This window comes from Phoenix dactylifera, chromosome 9 (genome assembly GCF_009389715.1).
Source record: "Phoenix dactylifera cultivar Barhee BC4 chromosome 9, palm_55x_up_171113_PBpolish2nd_filt_p, whole genome shotgun sequence".
NCBI lineage: Eukaryota > Viridiplantae > Streptophyta > Magnoliopsida > Arecales > Arecaceae > Phoenix > Phoenix dactylifera.
The window spans coordinates 15599146-15623460 of NC_052400.1; the positions used below are offsets into that span (position 1 = coordinate 15599146).

At 38.7% G+C, this 24315-nt stretch overlaps 1 protein-coding gene and 1 long non-coding RNA gene across 14 annotated transcripts in view; one reads left to right on the forward strand and one right to left on the reverse strand.

Annotated features, from left to right (window-relative positions):
- The first annotated feature begins 56 nt into the window (after nt 1–56).
- The window catches only part of LOC120111921, a 32335-nt gene continuing 8076 nt past the window's right edge, over nt 57–24315 (forward strand). The window contains exons 1-3 of the long non-coding RNA XR_005513374.1: nt 57–4427; nt 10464–10531; nt 19246–19348. This is a non-coding gene — a long non-coding RNA (uncharacterized LOC120111921). The remainder of the gene's footprint in view (nt 4428–10463; nt 10532–19245; nt 19349–24315) is intronic.
- Nucleotides 10536–24315, reverse strand: part of LOC103701881 (MADS-box transcription factor 23-like) — a 43275-nt gene continuing 29495 nt past the window's right edge. For 2 of the 13 annotated variants that reach the window (XM_039130183.1, XM_039130179.1), the window contains 4 exons: nt 22533–22594; nt 11698–11743; nt 10867–11030; nt 10536–10781 (listed from right to left, as the gene is read on the reverse strand). In XM_039130183.1, coding sequence (XP_038986111.1) covers nt 10766–10781; nt 10867–11030; nt 11698–11743; nt 22533–22594 — 288 coding nt within the window. In that variant the 3' untranslated portion in view covers nt 10536–10765. Of the gene's footprint in view, nt 10782–10866; nt 12085–22532; nt 22595–24315 lie in introns of those variants that run through there. The other 11 variants (XM_039130177.1, XM_039130174.1, XM_039130182.1 and 8 more) reach the window with 9 other exon arrangements.

Genomic DNA, 24315 nt, shown 5'->3' on the forward strand with positions numbered 1-24315 from the left:
CCTTAGGAGAGAGAGGGAGGGAGGGAGGGAGGGAGGGAGGGGGGAGAGAGAGAGGGAGGGTGAGCAGCCGGTACTATCGTTGGTCCAAAAGGGGGACCAGTTCGCTTCGATATGGCTCAAACTGCCCGATTTGGGATGGTTCATGTGAGGACCTGTGCGGATGTGTTTTTAGTCCCATATTGGCGATGCATTGGGTAGATCTTGGGCACTTATATATATCCGAAAAATCTAAAAAATATCTTTCGGCTAGTCTTTTTGGGTGAGATTTGGGGTTATTACAACTAAGATATTAGAGCGGACACGTAGCTCGTGTCCCATGTGGACTAGGAGACACTGCAGTATGTGCCCATTTGGACTGACCACAGGCTAATCGTAGTGCTTGTGATTGGATTTCTGGTACTTGTTATTAGATTTGAGTGGATTTGGACCCTTAGCCTGGTGAGGACACTGGGACTTAAACAAGAGGAGAAAGTGAGGATTCGTGCGAACATGTGTTAGTCCCACATTAGCCATGCACTGGGTAGATGTTGGGTACTTATACAGAATCAAGAAACCCAGATAATATCTTTCCGACTAGCCTCTTTGGGTGAGGTCCTAGTTTGTCATAGTTTGACCAACCTTGGTACACACACTAGGAATCTATTTTTTGCCATTTGTGGTCACATGGTATTTTATCTTTTCTATAGGGATTTCTAAGAAGAATAGATTAAAAGCATCTGGCTTTTTTGTTAACTTGATCAAATCATGAAGAACTCTATTATTTTTGCCATTTGTGGTCATGTGGCATTTTATCTTTTCTATAGGGATTTCTAATATGAATAGAGTAAGAGCATCTGGCTTTGTTAACTTTGTCAGATCACAAAGAGCATTTAAATTTCTTTTTGCAAGGATTTCTAAAATGGATAGAGGGTGTTTAAGCTATGAGATGATTTCCATAACTACTTGCTCACATGTTTTTTGATATTTTTTCTAGGGTATCCACTTGAGTTATTCTTTTGATATTTGAGTCCTTTTTACTATCAACTTGATATGTATTTCATGTTTTCAGCGACATTGAAATGCTTTTTGCAACTCTACAGAGTTGCAACTGGCTATTCTTGAGAGGGGGTTTCCTATTTGATGTCTTCATACTAATTGAATTTTGACCGTCTTATATTCTTTAATAACTGATCTGTTGAAGCAATCTTTTATCAGGGTCTTATTCAACTACTTTAAATCAAGATAGATCTGGGTTTTTTCTGCATGGTTATTTTTGGCTTCTAGAAGAATATGGAGGATGATGGATGTATATTTTTTCTCTCCTGGCTGTTTGGGTGGTGTAGTCTATCTTATTCTTTTATATGACCTGATTAGTGGCAATTTCCAAGTTTTCATGTTCGTCAACATACCTGCAGAGATTGTGGAGGCTGGTGGTCTCTCTTGCTTTCCTATCAACTTTTCTTTGCTCTAATTTTTGAAACTTCTTCAGCTGTAATGTTTTGATAATACCATGTTAGGAGATTCATCATAATAGTATGTAGTTCTAATGTTGTTTGGGATGCGAACCACTCTAGAGAGAATCTGCTAGCTGATTGCATGGGCTGCTTGTACTCGAGGAGGTCTTAGAACTTTTTTTCTGCTCATATTGATAACATAGTTCTGCAAATCCTTAACTGTGATGTGTTGACCCTCTGTTAGATGCAGAATTTGAAACCTGATGGCAGTCATGATTGTTTAAGAAATTGCATGACTGACGTGACAACGAGAGCAACAAGCAAGCAAAGCCAGAGCATCTGAAGGACAAGTTCTGGTTTTATGAATATGGCCCCATAATCGATAAGTAAACACCCGAAGCTGAATGGGCTGCTTGTACTCGAGGAGGTCTTAGAACTTTTTTTCTGCTCATATTGATAACATAGTTCTGCAAATCCTTAACTGTGATGTGTTGACCCTCTGTTAGATGCAGAACTTGAAACCTGATGGCAGTCATGATTGTTTAAGAAATTGCATGACTGACATGACAACGAGAGCAACAAGCAAGCAAAGCCAGAGCATCTGAAGGACAAGTTCAGATTATGGCCCCATAATCGATAAGTAAACAACCGAAGCTGAATGGATGTTGCTTGTACTCGAGGAGGTCTTAGAACTTTTTTTCTGCTCATATTGATAACATAGTTCTGCAAATCCTTAACTGTGATGTGTTGACCCTCTGTTTGATGCAGAACTTGAAACCTGATGGCAGTCATGATTGTTTAAGAAATTGCATGACTGACATGACAACGAGAGCAACAAGCAAGCAAAGCCAGAGCATCTGAAGGACAAGTTCAGAATATGGCCCCATAATCGATAAGTAAACAACCGAAGCTGAATGGATGTTGCTTGTAGGTGGCATGACATCCAATTGAATGTCCACAGTGATGATGGGATTGCAATAAGATGCTGCTGTAGAAGTGTGTTCAAAAGGGGCTCCTAAAACTCTTGAAGGAACTGCCCAGAGGAGCCTATGATATTGGTGCTGATTCATGATAGTAAGGTTGTTGCTGCCCATATTAAATGTTACTAATAAATAGTTTGCAGCAGCAGCTTATAGAGTGGTTGTTCCTGTAGTTAGGTGGCTGGAAGCATGCTCTTAGTAGAAATATGTTGGCCTCTAGTAATTTCTAACCAACATTCTGTGCAGTGTTTTGAAACCCGGTCGACCTGCCTGAGACTAGTCGCCTGCCAGCCTTTGCAGTGGATTGGATCAATACCTGCAAAATCTCAAAGCTCTTTCAACTTGACGACCCAAACTGTTCAACTGTTCAAACCATAGGTTGAACTGGATTTGGCCCATCCAGTGTTGATTGAAAAAGAAAGCAAGAAACCCTTTTGCCTCCCATTGTAGGCAAATCATTGTCATGGCCACAAGGTTATCTTACGGCATGGATTGCGTTGTTGGGATAATGATGAGGAAGCATCAATGGAAGATTTGGTCTGTGAATGGAAGATTTGAGACAGCAAGGATGGGTCTCACGAGGATGAAGGGCAGTGGCTGGATCTCATGGAATCAAGGGAAATGAGGGCGGCAATGCCAGATTTGAGGCAGTGTGGCCATATCTCACATGGAGATAGTGTGGCCTTATCTCATGATGGAGTGGATGGGGGTGGGGTCAGTTGACATGCGACCGACTTGCAGTTGAACTGGGAAAACCTGGCCTTATCTCATGATGGAGTGGATGGGGGTGGGGTCAGTTGACATGTGACCGACTTGCAGTTGAACTGGGAAAACCTGGCCATCGTAGTGGTTCGAGTCACCAGGTTTAGAAGACTTACGTCTTTTTTTTTTTTTAAAATACTCCAGTAGCTAGTTGAGGCAAATTGTTAAGAAAATAGTCTATGAAATGCACTGTTGCTGGGTTGGATAGACTTTTTACTTTTTAGGCATTCTTTTGGTCAACGAGAGCTGAAATTAATTGAAATTTTAGTTGGTACCGATATGAAATTTGTGGATTGTAGTTGGCACCAACCTTCTTCCATGGCTAACTTGGCTTGTGCTAGGAGGTGCTGGCAGCTAGCTAGGCTCAAGAGCTAGTGCTTAGCTATGATTGTAAGCATCATGGTTACTTTGTGGGTCTTATCCGGGCTGGGCGGAAGTTGACTGCCAAGCAAATACTTCAACTAATAAAACAACCAAGTTGTTGGTAGGCTGCAAATAATCAATGCATCGAAAAGATTCAGTCACAAATTTGGGTTCAGTTCATGGTAGTAAGAGGATCAGTGAGTTCAAGCTTCAGTTTGAGCACACAAACAGCTTTTTTCTTAACATAAATGTCTACCCGCAGGCGATAAAGACTGGGAGCTGGAGTTGGAATGCACAGAGAATGATGAGTATTCATGATCAAATCAACATGCAACAAATTTATTGAACTGGATCACAAGCAAGAGCACAAGGATCAGAGCTATTTAGTTCTAATACCATGTTAAGAATCAGCCAAGCTACATTATTTGTTATGGTATTAAGAAAGGTTCATATATACATGGTGATTCCAATAATAGGTGATGAGCTGACCACCTAAAAGCTACAAGCGTACAATTATTATCCACTTTGTTTATCACCCAAGTGCTAGGATATAAAGATGTTACATTGACATTTTCCTTCAGATTCTTATCATTAAATAGTCACTTTACTATTGTGAAAGAAATAGAGTAAAATAGACTGCACAACAAGGAAAATCTTATCACCAAGTTAAAAACTGTGTTATTCAAAGGCATATGTGTTAAATTGTACAAAGCACGGGATAAATTGTACAAAACAAATATTACAGCATAGACTTATTTATTCAACAAGTTGATATTTATATATCTTCTATATAAAATGGCAGGCTTTGGTGCAATGATAAGGTTGCTACATTGTGACCTAGGTGTCATGGGTTCAAGCATGAAAACAGCCTCTCTCTCTGCACTCTAGGGTAAGGTTGCGCACATCTAACCCTTCTCAAATCCTGTAGTGGCAGGAGCCTTGTGCATCGAGGTGTCCTACTTATAAAAAAGTAACATTATTTAGTTGTTAAAATATTTGATCTATTTATAAAAATATTGAAGTGTATAGTCTATTCGAAGGAGTAGTTTCCTATCATGCTTGCCTTATGGAACAATTTCCTGATACTAGATATGGAAGAAGTATCGACATGATGCTCTTTTATTATAGTAGTGTAGTCTACTTCCTATACTTCTATGAGATGATACTTAGGCAAATATACTGATCAATGATAGATGCATTCAACAACTTATGCGAGTTGGATCTGCCTCCACCACTATGCAGGCATGATACTCAAGTCAAAATAGGCACTGTGAGGCCAGAGCAAGCCCAAATCTAAATAAAGTTTTAGAAAATATGGAAGGAGAAAATGAAAAGTTTTTGAAGTTAGATGAATTGCTGATACTTAAATTAGAATGAAAATTTTCTTATTTATTTAATTTATTATAATAAGACATGCATGATATTGTGCAATGTTCGTTATTTTTATCTCTGTCTTAATGCAACAATTTTACATTTTGAATTGCTAAACCCATCACGACATTTGTAGCAATACAATCAAAAGAGCTTTCTTATGTAGATGTGGGAGGAATTGAGTATTGTGCTTTGTTAACATGTTCCACAATGTATAAAGATCCTTTATGCAAGATAGTCTTATCATAGTTTTCGCATAGTTTTGTAGTGTTGTTTGCATTCTAACTGAATAGGAGTCTTCTGCGAACATGACTATGGCCCTGTTTGGGGGAGCTGTTGGTAGTAGAGCTGTTGGAAGTAGAGCTGTTTGAAGTAGAGCTGTTACAAAAAGTTGTTTGCTGTTTGGTAACTATATTTTTAAAGTGCTGTGGCACTTAACATATGTTTGGTAAACAAACTGAGAAAGTACTTTTATATGACAAAATTACCATAAAGAACATTGCATAGTATTATACAATAGAGCATAATAAAACATAACATATATTAATACATAATATACGATATAGTATAATATTACTGTAATATAAAATATTATTATTATAATATAGTAATATGACATTGCATAGCATAGCATAATGGTAATATAATTATTAGAGTAAATTAATTTTCTATAATATAACATAATATTAAATTATTTAACATAACATATTAATATGTTATGATATAATGTAATATATATTATATTTATAGTATAATACAATAATAAAGATATAAAATATTATAATTATTAGTATTAATTAATTTCTCATAATATAACATAATATTAAATTATTTAAAATAACATATTAATGTATTATGATATAAATATTTATTCATTGAAATGTATTTATTTATTATCTTATTTATTCATTCATTCATTTATATAAATATTTATTTATGCATTTATTTATTTATTTATTCTTTTCTTTTCTTCTCTTTTTTTAATTTCCTTTTCTTCTTTTTTTTCCTTTTCTTTTTCTTTGCTTTTCTTCTTCTCTTCTTCTCCTTCCTTCCTCCCCCCTTCTCCGTTCTTCTCCTCCCGCCCGGTCGGCAGTGCCGCGCGGTCAGCAGTGTCGGAAGGGGGCCAGGCCATGGCGGCCGCGGGAGGGGGCCGGGCCATGGCCTGCGGCAGTCTCGGTGGCCGCGGTTGGCCTCCTGGGAAGGGTTCTCCTCCCGCGTGGCCGACGGTGCCGTAGGGGGTGCGGCATTGCGGCGGCGGGTGCGGCGCTGCAGCGGGGGGTGGGGTGGGGTGGGGGCGTGGGTGGGAGAGGAACAGGTGGGGAGATGAGGTTTTGGGAAGGAAATTTATTTTTAAAATGGGGGTATTTTGGTCAAAAATAGAGCTTCCCGATAAAGCTGAAAACAACATTTTCGGAAAGCTCCAAATTGGAGCTTCTTCCCAAAAGCTGTTTTCAGTTTCCCACAAAAGCTGAAACAGCTTTCCGAAAATTTTACCAAACACCATTTTTTATCTAAAAGTACTTTTGGAGGGCCCTCCAAAAGCTCCCCCAAACAAGGCCTATGTGCTTTGGCAGTGCGAGATGTGCCTAACTCTTGTGAGTATTTGTGTATTATGGTCAGTGCTTCCCTGCATGTTGTTTCATGTTGATTTGTTTTTAAATATAGTACATGCTATGTGCTGGCCTCACATTCGGAGATGTGATAGGATTTTTAGGCCTTGTTTGGGGGAGCTGTTAGTAGTAGAGCTTTTGGAAGTAGAGCTGTTGGAAGTAGAGCTGTTTGAAGCAAAGCGTTTATAAAAAGTTGTTTGCTGTTTGGTAACTACATTTCTAAAGTGCTGTGGCACTTTAACATGTGTTTGGTAAATAAACATCATTTTTTTATCTAAAAGTACTTTTGGAGGGCCCTCCAAAAGCTCCCCCAAACAGGGCCTATGTGCTTTGGCAGTGCGAGATGTGCCTAACTCTTGTGAGTATAATGCAAGGCTTCTGAACTCTCGATGATTTATTTGTGTATTATGGTCAGTGCTTCCCTGCATGTTGTTTCATGTTGATTTGTTTTTAAATATAATACATGCTATGTGCTGGCCTCACATTCGGAGATGTGATAGGATTTTTAGGCCTTGTTTGGGGGAGCTGTTAGTAGTAGAGCTTTTGGAAGTATAGCTGTTTGAAGCAAAGCGTTTATAAAAACTTGTTTGCTGTTTGGTAACTACATTTCTAAAGTGCTGTGGCACTTTAATATGTGTTTGGTAAATAAATTGAGAAAGTACTTTTGTGTGACAAAATGACCATAAAGGACATTACCGGTATTATATAACAGAGCATAATAAAATATAATATATATTAATACATAAATATATGATATAGTATAATATTAATATAATATAATATAATATTATTATAATATAGTACTATAACATTATGTATTATAGAATAATAATTTAATATAATATTAAATTATTTAACATAACATAGCAATGTATTATGATATAATGTAAAATAATATTATATTTATAGTATAATATAATAATAAATATATAAAATTATAATTATTAGTGTAAATTAATTTTTCATCCTTCTAATTACCATTTGTCTCTCTAACAAATTTTCTAGCTAGGCGATAAAATTGGTTAAATAATTACTAATATTTATTTTTATTTATTTATTTATTTAGATCAAATTATTTGCCACTCACTCATTATTTATTTTATTTATTTATTATTTTATTTTATTGAAATATAGAGGGGTCGCCAGCCATGGGTGGTGGCCGGCATGGTGGCTGCCACCGTGGGCAGCCACGAGCTTCCAAAACAAAAAAAAAGAAAAAAAAAAGAACAAAGGCGGCGACATTGAGAGGAAGAAGAAAATAGAGAGGGAGAGGGAGAGGATGGGTGAGAGAGGAAGAGGTGGGATGAGGGTTTTGGAAAAAAAAGTGTGATTTAAATGGGGGTATTTTGGTCTAAAAAATAGCTTCCCGACAAAGCTGAAAACAGCGTTTTCGGAAAGCTCCAAATTGGAGCTTCTCTCCAAAAGTTGTTTTCAGCTTCCCGCAAAAGCTGAAACAGCTTTCTGAAAATTTTACCAAACACCATTTTTTATCTAAAAGTACTTTTGGAGGACCAGAAAGTGCTTTTTGGCCCTCCAAAAGCTCCCCCAAACAGGACCTTAATATTTTGCTATCTAACATGTCTATTCATTGCTTGATCAAGGTCCGCCGGTCTGGTAGGCATACCGGTTGCCTACCGGACCGGTGTGGTTCCGGTTCGTATCGAAACCGGACGGTACGAACTGGGAAGCTTTTCCCCGCCGGAGCCGGGGAAGAAGAAGAGAATGAGAGAGAGCGTGGGGAAGAGAGGGAGGAAGACCTCCTGTGGCCACCATTGGAGAGCCGCGAAGGGGCGACGGAGGCCTGTGGGGACTTCACTTAAAACCCCCAAATTAAAAAGCCGTGATTGCATCCCCTGCTTCTTTCGAAACAGGTGACGCGGCCGCGGCCGCGTCCTGCGGGTTCCCCCGCACCCCACTGGCCTCCGCCGCCCCTCCGCAGCTCTCCGATGGCGGCCATAGGAGGTCTCCCTCTCTCTCTTCCCTGTGCTCTCTCTTTTTCTCTTCGTTTTCTTCGTCTCTGGCACGGAACCTGCCTATACCGGTTCCACGACTCCGGCGTACTGGTAGCTGGCCGAACCGGTTTGTACTGGCCCGTACCGGCCGGTACGGGCTGGTTCGGCATACTATGTGCTTGATGAATAAAGAAGTGTCTCTTTTCTCAGTTTTTGGTGTAAGTCTAATGTGTTTAGTCCAGAAGTGATTATTTCCTGCGGGCTGTGGTTGTTACATGCATCAGCAGAATGTTTTGGTTCCCCTTTCTGAGGTTTAGGTATTTCCTGTTAAATTTTTTATGCTTGTTTATGCTTCAGCCTTAACGTCAGTGCACTCATATTTTATTTGCCTTCTTATTGGTTTTTGTTTTGTAAATACCAGACTCTCTTATGATCATGCTTATTATGTTTTTCTTAACAGGTCGTTTCCAATTTAGTGGATGCACTACTGAATTCTCATTTATCTGTAGTGATAGATCATGCTACATCTAATTTATGCAAAAAAATATATCAACATTTACCAATTTTTATGATTGGTTTTAGATTGCATACTGCTGTAGAAATACATTTTTGCATGTCTAGATTCTCAGCCTTGATGCAGATGTTGTAAATTATTCAATTCAATCCATGGGATAATTGCTGAGTTGGCATTACTATTGTGGCACACAAAAATATGAGATAGGTTTCCTCCTGTTGCTTTATACAAAGTCTTTCTTTATCTCTTGCTTTTTGTTGATAATGTGGCCATCATTTCCTGTTATCCAGCAATGAGAGTTGCTTTATATTGTTTGATGCAATATGCTTTCTGGTAAATGTTTGGCACTTTGACTTCTTATGATGGTTTTTGAAAATAAAATTCTAGTAATAAATATTTGCTGCGTACAAAGTGAAACTACATATTCTCTCTTCTTATATTAATAAAACTTCAATGCTCCTTTATATGAATTGTAACTCTACTAAAAGGGTTTGTAGATAATAGAAGTTTAAAAGTAACATGCCTAATGAGAAAGAAACCTAAATTAGGACCACTTAATTTGTAAACTATGCCTCAAACTTATAGCCATATTTTAACCTTGTATTTTGACTAAGGTCATAATCATACAGGTAACACTCGTAGATCATAAAGAAGATGCTTTCAATAAATTTAAGAACAAAATTTGATATTTGGGTCTTTATTTTCATGAAAAGCCTCCCAATGTTGGTGGTATTTTTAAATTTTGAACCTTTTGATGCATGTATTAAATTTTGAATCTTTGCAATATGAATAAACTCGTATTTGAGTTTAAAAAAAATCTAATTTTGCTTTCCTAAACCATACTGGGTGTGGTTTGGATTTTGCTTTCAATGTTTCTTGGATCTAATTTGATATCCTCAAGGCATTTTAGATATCATGCTCTGTGAATGGTCTAGAATGATTCTTCATCTTTATGTTCAAAGGAGTAGAAGAAATGGTTCAAGGCATCATGGATAAGATAATATCAATGTTTAACAACCTTAAATTACCCTTATGTGTTTCAATCATTGGAACAACTTTGCATATCATGAATCTTTATGATGAAGAAAAGAAGACATGATTTTATCATAGCAGTCTGCTGTTCAAACATCCTTACTAATGTGTAGAGGACTTGGTTTTCACCTTCAACTCTTCAAGTTATGAATCTGTCACCTTTAGGAATATGAGGTTCCCAACTGTTCAACATTTTACACTGATATTTCTTCCTTGGGCTGCCACATTCTGAAGATGTCATCACACCAATTTGAATCTGCTGTTAGCATTTTTTTTTTTGTGATTTTATATCCTCATTCAACATTGGAGTTGTGTGGGACTTCAATAAACCTTTGGAGTCTTATATCCTGTTGTTACTAGTTTATAAGCAGTATATAGTGAGTCATCCTTTGTGCAGCTTGTTGCACTTCGAGTGGTGCTAATCCCTTGTACCTTCAATCTAGCAGGTGAGTTTTCTGGTAGATGTTATCAGCAACCATTCGGATGCTATGGAAGGACATGTCTCCATGTACAAGTAATGTTCTTAAACAGAAATACCTGTCATATTATTAATAGTCCTAGTTGGAAGATTGCTTTACAGAGTAATGATTTTTTTTGGATCATGCCACACCACATTTAAATGACTGCTGAGTATTGTTCCTGCTCTTGCTCATACATTGTATGTTATAGCTGATAACAAACTATAGCAACCTTGACAACTGGGTTGATGCGCACTATAGACGATACACTTTGATCTCCGGTCATCTTCTTAACGCAGTTGAAGTCTGTAGCAAGGGCTAATTAAGTATATTAAAGTAAAACTAATAAATATTGAAAAAATAAAAAGGTTTGATGTTTCAAAATAATTACCCTAGCTTCGGTGTTGTTGCTCGTGGTCCATCTGTTTGCTGTTGAGGTTGACATAGCTCAAGATGAATAGGTACATCTACATGTGAATTCTCAATCACAGACAAACCATATGGATTACTTGTATCCTTACTAGTTCCTCCATTTAACTCATTTGTTGCGTATATCTGCAATGCTAATTCCACGCTTAGCATGTTATAAAAACAACTGTTATGTTTTCAAGGACTGAACAAGGTTTTAAATATTGTTCGCCATATCGGCCCGAACTGGGCAGTATGGAGTATACCGTGCCAGTTTAGTACTGGTACCCAGTACGGATGGTGTATTGACACTTGGTATGCCAAAAGAGAACCCCGTACCGTACTGACACAATGCTAGTATGGCATTGGTACGGATTTTGGTACCGAGACAGCGAATCTTGGTTTTAAATATTGTTGGCATTGGGCATAGTAACTAGTGACAAGCACTATACGTGCTATGCTGTGCTAATGCACTTGTATGCTTCAACCAAAAAATATTAAAGGACTTAAAAATCAAATTTTTTTTTGACTTTGTCGAAACAAAAAAATGTCAAAAAAAGATCTGATGAGTCCTGATTTGACCCAATGCTATAGTTAATATTGGCCCAATATGGTGGCCAAACCAGCATTAGCAGCACTTAAAACCTTGGGATTGATTTAATCTAGTTTTAGATGAAATCCATACATATTTTACATAGAGCATGAAATGTGCAATGCATGTGGCCGCAGAAACATGAAGACAAGCTTCATGAATGCTCCATTCAGGAGTTTGGATCAAAGAGCAAAATAGATATCTCTGTCTCAAACTTAGTACCTTCTTACGTAACTCCATGTTTTCTTGACGTATGAGGTTTACCTTCCTGTAGAGTTCAATGTTTTCATTGTGAATAAGGTACCCCTGTAATAAATTCTAGAAATTTAGGCACTTAAAATGCAATACTTTCAACATTAAAGATGATTTAACTAACTATTGATAAACCTTTCGGTTCAATTCTTGAATTTGATCGGTTAGAATTTGTTCCTATAGCAGAGAAAAGAAACACATTAAGTAGAGAAGATACGGATAAGAAGGATTGAGGAGCAACATTTGATGAGGGTAACCTTCTTCTTTCTGACACTGCGTAGACTCATTTCAAGTTGGATTTCTAGATTTTGTAGATCTTTGACACTTAAGCCAGACAACTGTTCACCCATCAATTTCCTGCAAGCATTGACTAAATTTTGAATATGCTATATCATCAGCTTATTTAATAGTGTAATAATCAACTTGTTGCACATAGTGTGATATTAACTAGTGACACCTATTCACCTGTAAGATTTGTTCATGGTTTTTGTGGGCTTTCAAATGGATTTCATGATAAAGTAGCATAAGAGGTAGTTTGATGACATTAAACAAATGTAGGCTGAGTTACCCTCCACCAGAGACGTACATTCCCGTGTATGTACATTGCTTTTGCTTGTTAAGGTGGAGTTTAATGGTTTTGTGGGAGAGATCGTATATGAAACTATTGTTTCACAACATGTTTGATCCATACAACTTGATGCGCTCATCTTGCCACCCAATAATGTATGTAGGTTGGCACATTGTCATGGGGTGGGTGTTTTCCTGATCCAAACACCCATGTGGCACATTGACATGCCACACACCAAGGCTAGCCCTCCCAAGTCCTTCCCTCGGGCATACATATAAATGTGCAACAGTTTAGCTACATAGCCAAGCATGCAACCTGACCCCTCGGGTCGATGGCAACACTTGTGCACCTCAATGCCAAAGTATAGACACTTTCCAATAGTGCTCTACAACTCGGCACCTCCATGTTAGCTTTATGGCTTTTTGCCCCACAAGCCAAGTACTGCTCACCCAGGATGTCTTGATTCTTAGAGTGTTTTCGTGCCACAACATAACCTGTGCCACCGATCCGTAAGCCACCATGCTGCCCTTTGGGCATACACAAACCAAATTCACATGACACAACCATTCAACACCACTACTATGCATAAGGCTCAAGCTCAGTCAAAACACCAAGCTGACATGCCCTGCAACCCCTCAAAGCTATGGTTGATTGTGCATGTCCAAGCCCTTCAGGGTTTTGCTATCCAAGCTCCCCAATAAGCTCTTATGCCACAATCCTAGTCTTGCATCCTCAGCATGCCTTCCCCATCCATGGCCATATTGTCTGACAATGTTCATGGCCTGCTCGTACATCGTGCACTACCATGATATTAGCACCCAAGTCCGCCCATCAAGTAAATATATTCGACCGACCAATCATTGCATTTAGTTGTCCTCTCCTTGGCACAACCCTTTTGGCCGTCCTTGATCCTTGGCCCAACATTAAGACACATAATCCGATTGATATTCCATAAGTCAACATTTGTACTCCACGGTCGACTAGCTTCCATGGATCCCTATGAGACATCGCCCTGTAATGCTCATGAGACTTGCTTGTCAAGGTAGGCCACACCCTTGCTCGAGCAGCCCTTTATCGCCTCTTCGCCCCATCATAGACATAAAAAACGCACAGGGTTGTCCGGAAAATTCCTCAAGGACCAACCTCTCGAAACTCCCCTCCGCATAACGTGTGTAGCTCATCCAACCAACATTGCTCCAAATGCCTCCACACGAGACCATCAGGCATGGCACTACCTTGCCCTGCAATTGTGCCATGGCGGACCCATATCCTATGGGCTTGGGAGTCGGGAACACGGACAAAGTTTTGCACCCCTCAACCAAGTGGAATTCTTGAGTATCCATATATATCCTAGTAGTCCGCCACCATGCCAAATATCATGCTTCCCGAGCCATCCGATATCATGCCATGGCTCTGTCGTGCCTTGGCTAACCATTGCTCCCCTCGATACCCCTACTAGGCACCCACCCAACGGCCACCCTCGGGGGTTACAAATGATCGAGGAGCATTGCAACTTTTGGCCCATGCCAAACCCTTTTTGCAATATCGTGCCATGCGCATGCCGGCACCCCTTGCGACGAGTCTATGTCTAAGTCTATGACATCATGTCAGGACTTGGATTTCCTAAAAGATATTCTGAGTTTTTAAATTGGGAGATTCAACCATCTGAATTGCTAAAATTAATCTAGTCCAGTGGTTAGGCATGGACCTCACAAAATATTAAGAGTTAAAAGCCTTAAGCTTCTTTATTCTATCATGCTTCTCTTATTCCATCTCGTCATCATCCTCTCCATCTCCTTGTTTTCTTCTCCCTTCCTTTTATCCATCCTAATTTGTAACAGTTTTAAATACCGACCAGTGCTGGCTAGTATAGGGCATATCACATCAGCTTGATGCGGTACCAATAGGGCATGAAGGTTCAATATGCCACCCATAGGCCCATTCTGAGTTATGGTACAAGCTATGCTAACTCCAATAGCATATCATGTCCTCTAAACTATACTGATTTGACTCATGCCAATAAGGTACTGGTACAAGGTCCAGTAAGACTTAAAACGGTTATTTGATTCCAGGCTTGTCACCACTAGGTTGGGCTAAAATCTTACCATCACCTTCATTACTCCACACCTTTGTTCAAACTCCTTCATAATCATCACTGCTGTTGTCATTTGGGTCAAGGTTTACTTTGTCGGTACCGGGCACCGTACCGGTTGTCTGGCGTCATGGGCCCGTACCGAGAAAGAAAATCTGCCGGAGCCAGAGAAGGAGAAGAGAAAGAGAGAGCGAGCGGGGGAGAGAGGGAGGAGCGGCGACGGATGTCGGCAGAGGCCGCGAGGGGCCTGCGAAGGCCGATTTACCGACTTTACTTAAAAATTTCTAAATTTTTTCCGTGGCCACTTTTGAAACAAGGGACGTGGTAGCGACCTCGGCGTCCGCCGCCGCCCCGCGACCCTCCGCTGGCGTCCGCCGCCGATCCTTCTTTCCTCCCCTGCTCGCTCTCTCTCTCTTCTTCTTCGATGCCGTCAACGAGCTGTTTTCAAAGCCGGAACCGTATTGGTAAGCCACCGGTACAGCTCGGAACAGGCAGAACCATTCCATTTAGGACAGTTCCGCCTTTCTTGGTTTAGATATTCATATAAGGTTTTTTGAGATCACTAAGGAAGAACAAAATTGAGGATTTTGAGAAAGAATGGTTGATTCAGCAGATTGATTTGTGGTTGAATTGTGAGTGTAAATTGGCTACCAAAACAAGGTGTTTGAGTTGGGGTTTAAACTACTGTATGAAACTTTCTTTGGTTTCCATGATTATTTTTTAGAGTAATGACACTACGGTTCCAATGTGATGTGAATGAAAGATGTTTTATGCATTGTACAAAACTATCATACGAGAGCCATTATATGCATTGTTATCAATTATATCTTATAGTTTTGAGTAGTGTTCTACAACCAAGGTTTGTCATATTGATACCTTACTAGTAAGGTACGATAAGTTCTGGTATAGTACGGCTACACCCTTTGTATTGACATAGGTTCCGAGTTTTTTTTTATGCCCAGTCATGGCACCACCCAAAATTGGGCTAGTATATATCGGTACAACATGAAACTGGGTGGAACCAACCATTCCATCTAGGCCTTTTCAGCCTCTATGCTGTATCGGATCTTGATACCATGTTTTGATACCTTACCAAATGTTTCCATATGCTTGGTATCGGGCAATACGGATCGGTATGGCAAACTATGGCTACAATAAATCATTTATAAATATAATTACTATATATCTCTTTTGTTATCTCTTATGTCTATAGCACGTGGATAATGTTGAGACCCTTTGTTTGCCACAAAAACTTTTGATCATATAATAGACTCGGAGAAAGCCTTATGATGTACTAAAAATTAGTTTGAAACAAGTATGATATTCGAGGATCAAGTAGCATCCTCGGTGAGAACTATTAATAACATTGGCTGTAAGTTTTGTATGGACAAGGATATTGCAATTAGATTTTGATGCATACCTAATTGTATGATTTGGAAAGAGGTAGCAAAGATATATAGGGGATGTGGGAAGAGATAGTTTTAACCAAGGTACGCTGAACCAGTCTGGCCTACCGGACCGATTCGAGACCGATTCGTACCGGAACCGGTCCGGTACGAACTGGTCTTTGTTTATATACTTTTTTTTGGTTCACGGACGCGCGCAGAAAATTTTTTTTTTTTTTGTTTGCATCCGCGTCCGCGCTAGAGCTGGCTACAGCGCGCGCGGGAGAATCGCACGCGGGGCACTCTGACCCGAGGGAGGGCCACGCGCTCCTACACCACAACGCGCGCACTGTGGTTAAAAAAAACAATACCGGTGCGAACTGGCCACCGGCTCGGGCCGGTACGAGACCGGTATGCAGCCAGTACTTATGCATGCCGGTCAGTGCCAGCCCGAAAACAGTTGGACCGGTACCCAGACAGCTAGAACCGGTATCTATGTTGTCCGGATACCGGTTCCAGGTTGGACCGGTCTGTACCGGGGTTTAAAAGACCAATACCAAGCCTTACACCAGTTTTGAACCTGAGCGATACGGTACCGATATGGTCAGTATGGATTGAAATGGTTTGTATCAATAAAAATAAAATGGAACCAGTATGTACCAACTTCCAGTACATATGATTGTTGGTACAAATTGGTATCATTGGTATATACCGATTCAAGTGAGAACCAGTGTTCCAAACCTATATTGATCCCATAACATTCCAACGGTATTTAAATCCTTGATTTTAACTAAATTATACTATTAATTATTCTCATGTTGTAGAGTAGAACTTTAAAAGATAGTTTTTTCATAGAAGATGCATACAATATTTGTTTATTGTCAAGCACTATCGTACTAGTGATTGTATTATTCTTGATTTGGACATTTCAATGATTGTGATTTATTTGATATGTATGCTTAACCTTAAGAAGTGGTCACAACTCACAAGTATAAACTATGATATAAGATTTTTCATTTCCTATATTTAATGACAAAAAAAGGGTGTTAGCATCAACAATGGTGGAAAAACACTAAGAATATTGTTAGCATGTCATGTTCTGTATGCTCGAAGGACCTATAGGTTTTTTTTATAGTTGAAGGACCTAAAGGTTAATGTTATAGACTAACATTGTATGATAAAAGCAGCCATATAGTTGAAGGACCTATAGATTCTGGTGTCCCAATTTTACATCATAACTCTAATTAGATTTCTCCCTTAAACCATGCTAAACTTTATAAAAATGGATTCTAACATTGATAGACTCAAAGGAGGAGTTCAAGGGGTGAACTCCTAGATTTCTATGATTCTATACGTAATAAGCGTTCACATCCTCTAAAGTCCAAATTCAGAGCAGTACTTTGGTCACAACAAAAATTAAAAGCTTATCATTGATTAGTGTCTTATGGTGTAAAATTCTTAAAACATACGAAATAAATCTTAAACAATTTTATGAGGAAGGCATATTAGCACTTAATCAATGCTAGAAAGCCTAGAATCTTTTTAAAACTTATCCTATATCTAAAATATTTTCTAAAACTTAAACCATGCAAATTCACATGCGAGATTAATTAGTGTCTTATGGTGTTGAATGGAAAGGGACACCAGAATCTGATTTGAACTCGTCTACTAATGTCCGACTCATCAATATGGAAAAAAAAAGAGAAGGATGTGTAGGAAAAACAATTTTTTTAACTAAAAGATGTTAAAATGTAAATTTTGTAATGAAATAGAGCACTGAAAGATATTATTATTATTTGTCAAGATCTTTTGAAATGAATGTTTCTTGCCCAAACTTCCCATTATATTAAGGATTTTGAAAAATAATATTTTGCAAAGGCATTCTAATAATATTTTGAAAAACAAACAAATCTCACTTTTATTATTAGCGCGTTGAACCAAGGTCCGCCGTACCGGTACTGGTCGGCGTACCGGTGGCCGGCCGGACCGGTACGGTACCGGTCCGGTCCGGTACGTACCGGCTGGTACCGGTCCCGTACCGGCCGGTACGCGGTGGTTTCAAAAACCACAGCGCGCGGCGCTGTGGTTCTAAAAAAAAAAAAAAATCGTACCGGTGCGAACCGGCCGGTTCGCACCGGTACGAGGCCGGTACCGGCCGGTACGGCCCCGAACCGGCCGGTACGGGCCCCGAACCGGCCGGTACGGGCCCCGAACCGGCCGGTTCGGATAAAAAATCGGGAAATACCGGTTTTTTATCCGTTCCGGTACCGGTCCACGGCCGGACCGGTACGTACCGGCCCGTACCGGCCGGTACGGGCCGGTACGGCATTCCATGCGTTGAACTCATCGAAGTCTTCCAAGTTCCCTACCAAGTTTGGAAAATTGTAATTAAGAAAAGGTGGTAAGTATTTAAGTGTCTAACACATGTTCGACTTGGATATATGTTCCTGCCATGAATTCTAGGTGTTGGATAAGAGTAACCAGTTAAAAAAGCTCCAACTGACAGGAATGTTATGGATGGTGGTACCTATCCAAACTCCAACATTAGTTTAAGGATACAAGATGTATCACATTCCAAGTCTAACTAATAGGAATGTTAGGATGGTGGTACCCTACCCATATTCCACCATTAGTTTAAGGATACATGATGTATCACATTCCAAAAAGGTTTTTGGTTCTTCCATCATTACCTAGTTTAAGGATACAAGATGTATCACATTCCAAAAAGGTTTTCGGTACTTCCATCATTAACTAGTTTAAGGATATATCACATTCCAAAAAGGTTTTCAATTCCTCCAAAAAGGACCACCATCTTGTCTTTAGATGTGATTCTTCTCATTTTTCCATTTTTCTTTTGAGATAATTATATATATCTTCTCTAACTAGTCATGTAATGTACTTAATCCAAGTCTAACTAATAGGAATGTTAGGATGGTGATACCCTACCCAAATTCCACCATTAGTTTAAGGATATAAGATGTATCACATTCCAAAGAGGTTTTCAGTACTTCCATCATTAACTAGTTTAAGGACACAAGATATATCACATTCCAAAAAGGTTTTCAGTACCTCCAAAAAGGTTTTCAGTGCCGCCATCTTGTCTTTAGATGTGATTCTTCTTATTTTTCCATTTTTCTTTTGAGATAATTATTTATATCTTCTTCTAACTAGTCATGTAATGTACTTAATCCAACATTAATCGAACCAAAACTTTATTAATCTTATCATAGAACACTAAGATTCACCTATTCCTTTTTTTCACCTCTACATTTTTGCATTAGGACATTGTTTGTGTAGCAGCCAGTTGTAGGTCTTTTTACCTTGCTTATTGACTCCCATATCATTGTCTTCTTTCTCATTTCTGTCAAATGTACCCTGAAACCTTCTTGAGCAATCCTACTTCATTCACCATTTTCTACCCATTTTACTTATTTACTTTTTGTTTCCCTTAATATTTTTGTTTCTCTTATTAGGATGCAAATTATCGAATATCAAACCTCATATCGATGAAGGTTTGGTATGGGATACATCATGTTAGCAGAGGGTATTGATTGATATGCTTTGCATGGTCAGATGGTATGGCCTATTTATGCTATGAAACTATTCTATTTTGTATTTTTCTTATGTTTTGTTGTCTTAATGCTATGTTTTTTAAGAAAAGTATGGCAACAATGTTGATTTAAGTACTCTCTAGCCATGGTTTTTGATGTGTGCTGAAGTTTTTATGTTGCATGTTTTTGACAGAATAATCTGGAATTAGAGATACCTCTAAAACCTTTTTTTTTTCCTTTGAGTGAGTTTTGGGGTTCAAGCCAGAAACCCAAATTTCCTTGATTTTGGTCCTAAATTTATGCCATAGAGCATAAACCTAGTGATCAAATATTGTTAGGTGCATCATAAATCCCCAAGTTTTTTTTAACCTAACATTAAGTATTTATTGGATTTTTTAAAAAATATGGGTGGGCTGGAGGTGATTTACCTAGCTAGAATGCTGGGTAGATTGTGGATGCTTGTTACAAGGCCATGAAATCCAAATAACACCTTCCAGCTAGTCTTTTTAGGTGAGGTTCTGGGTTGTGACAATTATATTAAGATAAAACTCATCTAGGAATGAGATCTCGACTTCTACATCAACTTTGCCTTTTGTCCTTCGCCTAATTTCTTACAGATTAGAAGATGCTTTTGTTCAAAGTCTTATCTTAAAAGAAATGTTTTACTTTGATCGGCCCATTTTGAGGCCCCAATATTGTAGAACACCCATAGGGGTGTGACAACCTTGTTGCATCCTCATAGTACTTGTCAAGGGCTTTGTTTTGCGCATGACATGTTGAAACTGGAGATCATACGAGAAAGTTATGGCCTTCGGAAGTTACACTTCACGATCAAGTTCTGGATGTGGTGGATATTGCTCTCAAACCTTGTCTAGACCTACCCCAAGTGGCTAAATTGGTCCACAATAGAACTCGTGATCCTTCTAAATCACAATTTTGTAAATTCTTAAGTAATTGGGCTATGACGTCCAAAATTGACACCTCAGCTCCCTTATGTTCCATGGCAAGAACATCACATAGACTTCTTTGTAAGAAATTCATATCAAAGAATTCTCTAACAACCTTATTCTCTGCATGAAGTATACAACCAGAAATTATCTATTAAAGCTTGTACCAAGGTATGGCTGAGTATAAGCCTTGTACTCTTTTAATATCCAAGCTACCACCAAAGTAAAATGGGGACAAAATCCTAAATTGCGATGCCTGAGATGAAAAAAAGTATTTAGGATCTCAGTGCTCCTATCCAAAAGATTGTTCCAGCTGCTGCTATTAGCATTATATGCTGGGAGGCTGAGACTCTGGAATTGAAGTACTGAAGCAGTTCTCCGAGTCTTGCTTTCACTTTCTTCCAGAACAGCTATTCTCAGATCCTATAGGCAAAATAAGATTGATTTCTGATTGCACTCTTGGTAGTCCACCCTTGGTGAAACTCTAAGAAATCTTCACGGTAATTTGGTCTATCCAAGCAGTGTTTCACATGATCATGTATTCTATAGCATTCTGGGGGTTTGCAATTTTAGACATTGAAATTGGAGCAGTTCATGATGTCATAGAGTCTGATTCTCAACTCGTAAAAATTAGATAACAGAAAAGACCAGTCAGAACTGTGTTCTTTTTATTTATATAGAAGCATGGTTTCTTGGGGGGTGAGGCACAACTTTAGGAATAGTAATAAAGCTACTAGATCAATGTGATAATCCCATTCTATAAATATGTAATGTCATAGATTTTAAATTCTGGTACTGTTATTACATATCAATAACAACAATCACTAAAATAAAAAGAATGTTTCAAAAAGAAGGATCCATAAGCGAAATCAAATAGTATGTGTAGCTTATTGAGTATTCTACATTACATTATTATGGGTTTGCCGTACTGGCCGAACAGGGCAGTACGGGGCATATCATACCATACCAGTTCAGTATTGGTACACGATACGGGATGCATACCGACATTCGGCATGCCGACAACACCCCGTACCGTACCGCACCGAACCAATAGTGCTAGCATGGCACCGGTATGGGTCTGGTACTAAGACGGCGAGCCTTGCATTACACAGTATACTAGTAGGAGGAAACGTTTGTTTTATCTTGACTTCTAATATGTTTTAGTGTCTGTATACTTTTTAGGCATAGTTATTCAAGAATATATTATCAAGGAAAAAATTTATAATCTACTATACATTTTGGAAAACCTTTGGAATATGTTGAGGATTGAAAAGTGAATGAATAGAAATGAAGACTGAATGATAATAAAAAGAAAAATAAAACAAGTGGAGAACTTTAGAAAAAGAAATGAAATGTTCTATGAAATATTTGCAAAAAAAAAAAAGTTATTCATAGAAGGCACTATATATTTGGCAAGCATGGATTTCATTAAGTCAGTAAAAATTTAGGGAAAACCTTAATTGAGAATAATTGGAAAATTGTCAATGTCAGAGAATTTTATTACTAGGTTGTTTTTAGGCACATTTACTGTTTTCACAAGCACTCAAGCCACTGTCCACCATTTGCTCCTGCCCAAGCTATATGTTTGGATAAAAAATGCCGAGGTTCAATTTGATAATTGAAGCAAATAATAATTTTATATGAAGTTGATAGTTACAGGTTAGTTGCCATGGTGGAAGCAGCAGTTGTCACTGTTTTTGTGAACTGTGGGCTTGTGGACCAATTCTTTGTCCATGGGTATTGAAGTGAGAAATGAAGTCCTTAGATGTACCATCTGTTTTATGCTGTCTAAATCTTGACATACTATTGGAAGTTCAGTAACCTGCTCTTTTGTCAATAACTAATGATGCAATTAATGATTTATTCAATGCATACAATATGGTAAACAACAAGACAAGGTGGTGTTTAAAAACGAAAATGTTGCTTCATGTGATTAGTCTTAAGAAATACTTTTTATACTTCATTTCTAGTCATTTACAAAATTTGATGTTTTCACTAGTTTACATATTATTTTCCTAATGATCTTGATGCTCTAGATCCCTGGAATTGGGTGAAAATTTTTAAATTTTTCCATGAGGGAATTAGTTATACTCAAACAAGCTTGAAAGTCTACGTCATGTTGAATAACACTATTTTTCTAACAAAATAGATGGTTATATAGTTAAATCTTTTCTTTATGGTATGATGTCTAAGGGAATAGTGCCAATGGCTAGTCAGGCATAGGAACAATCTTTGAATGTGAACGAGGTTAAGAGATGGTACCGATGATTTTCTTGTAAGTTATGCAGCTGCTCCCTTAAGCTTTCTGCCTCCCTTTGCCACAACTAGAAAGAACAGAGCACATAATTTAGTTCTTTAGGTACTAGTAATTAACAATATAAAAATGAAAAAAAGTTAAATTCTACAAGAAATATTCCTTAAAGCCAGCATCAAAGTGTAGTATGAGCAGTTCATAAATATTTGAATAAAATCTCAATTTAATATATTAATATTTTGAAGTATAAATTAGAGTATTGATATTCTATAAGAAATATGCTTTCTCAAATTTTCTCTTCTGAAAATTCTTTATGTCTATGACCATGCATCATTTGTAATTTTGTATTCTACACCTATAGAAAGTCTCTCTTGCCCTTACATATATATGTGCAACCAACAATTATTTATTAATAAAAAAATAAGTTTTTTTGAACCCACTTGGTACTGGGCATCATACTGACCCAATAATGTATTGGTACATTAGAGGGACTCAATACGATAGTATCTCAACACATGTGCAACTGTTATGTTGCCTCCAGTAGTGTACCATGTGCTGGTATGGGGGTGCAACATCTCGACCTGACCTCTAAGACTAAAAACCTTGAAAAATATAATTTAGGTTTGATGTTGTATGCTACTACTTTCTAAGTTTATTTTTTTGCTATCATATGTATTTTCTGGGGCATTGCACAATAAGTTTGATTTCAAAGCCGCATGCCAAATCACCAACAATGATTTTACAAAAATTATTATTTGATTTAGGAAAAAAGGTTCAATCTTATGAATGAAGCCATTCACGAGCTTGGACTCTGTAAACATGATGTGTTGAATCAAGTAATTAGATATCTACAATCCTTTTCAGAAATAACTAAAAGGTCAGCTTCATTACAGACAGGAATGTAGATTTCAATCAAGAACTGTCTTCACAAACACATGCATCCACTTCTTAAATTCAACGATCTATATTTTTTAAAAGGTGCTACATTTTAGCAGCTTCATCCATTTAACATGCTTATGATTTAGAAAACAAGAAAGATCCTTGTGACTACCTTGTATACAAGTAAGATTTTGCTTTTTTATTTGCATAAGGATCAAAGTATTACAAGCAACAAAAGCTAGCAATCAAGATTTGCTGTACCACATTAAGATTTGCCATACCGCGCATACCATACTGCACTGGTATCAAGGTTCGCCGGAGCGACGGTACCGACGTACCGGTAGGCACTAGTACTGTTATGGTACCGGTTCGGTATCGGTCCAATATCGAACTGGAGACGCGCGCGCGGACACGGCGTGCGGATGCGAAAAAAACTACACGCGTTCACGCGCGAACGCAAAAAAATGCGTCCACTCGCGTTCGTGTGCGGACGCGTTAAATGCCACTCTGTGGCATTAAATGGCCCATACGGGCTGCGCGGGTGCGCTGCCCCGCGTGGACATGATTCCTTGCTAGGAAACCAGCTGCAAGCGCGGTTTCCTACGCGAAGAATCGCGCGTGTGCGCGAGCTAGGCGTGCGATTCCTGCTCGGGCGTCTGCGCGCGAATGCGAAAAAAATAAAGCAGCGCGAAAAAACAACGCGTTCGCGCGCGTCCACGCACGGACGCGTTAAATGCCACATAGTGGCATTAAATGGCCCACGCAGGGCGCGCTGCCCTGCGTACGACCGTGCGAAGAAGTCATGTTTGGGCCGGTGCGAACCGGGCCAGTCCGCACTGGTACACAGCCGAATCATACCAGTTGGGGTTGGTACCGGTACGGTATGCGCTGAACCGGCCCGAACACGACTTC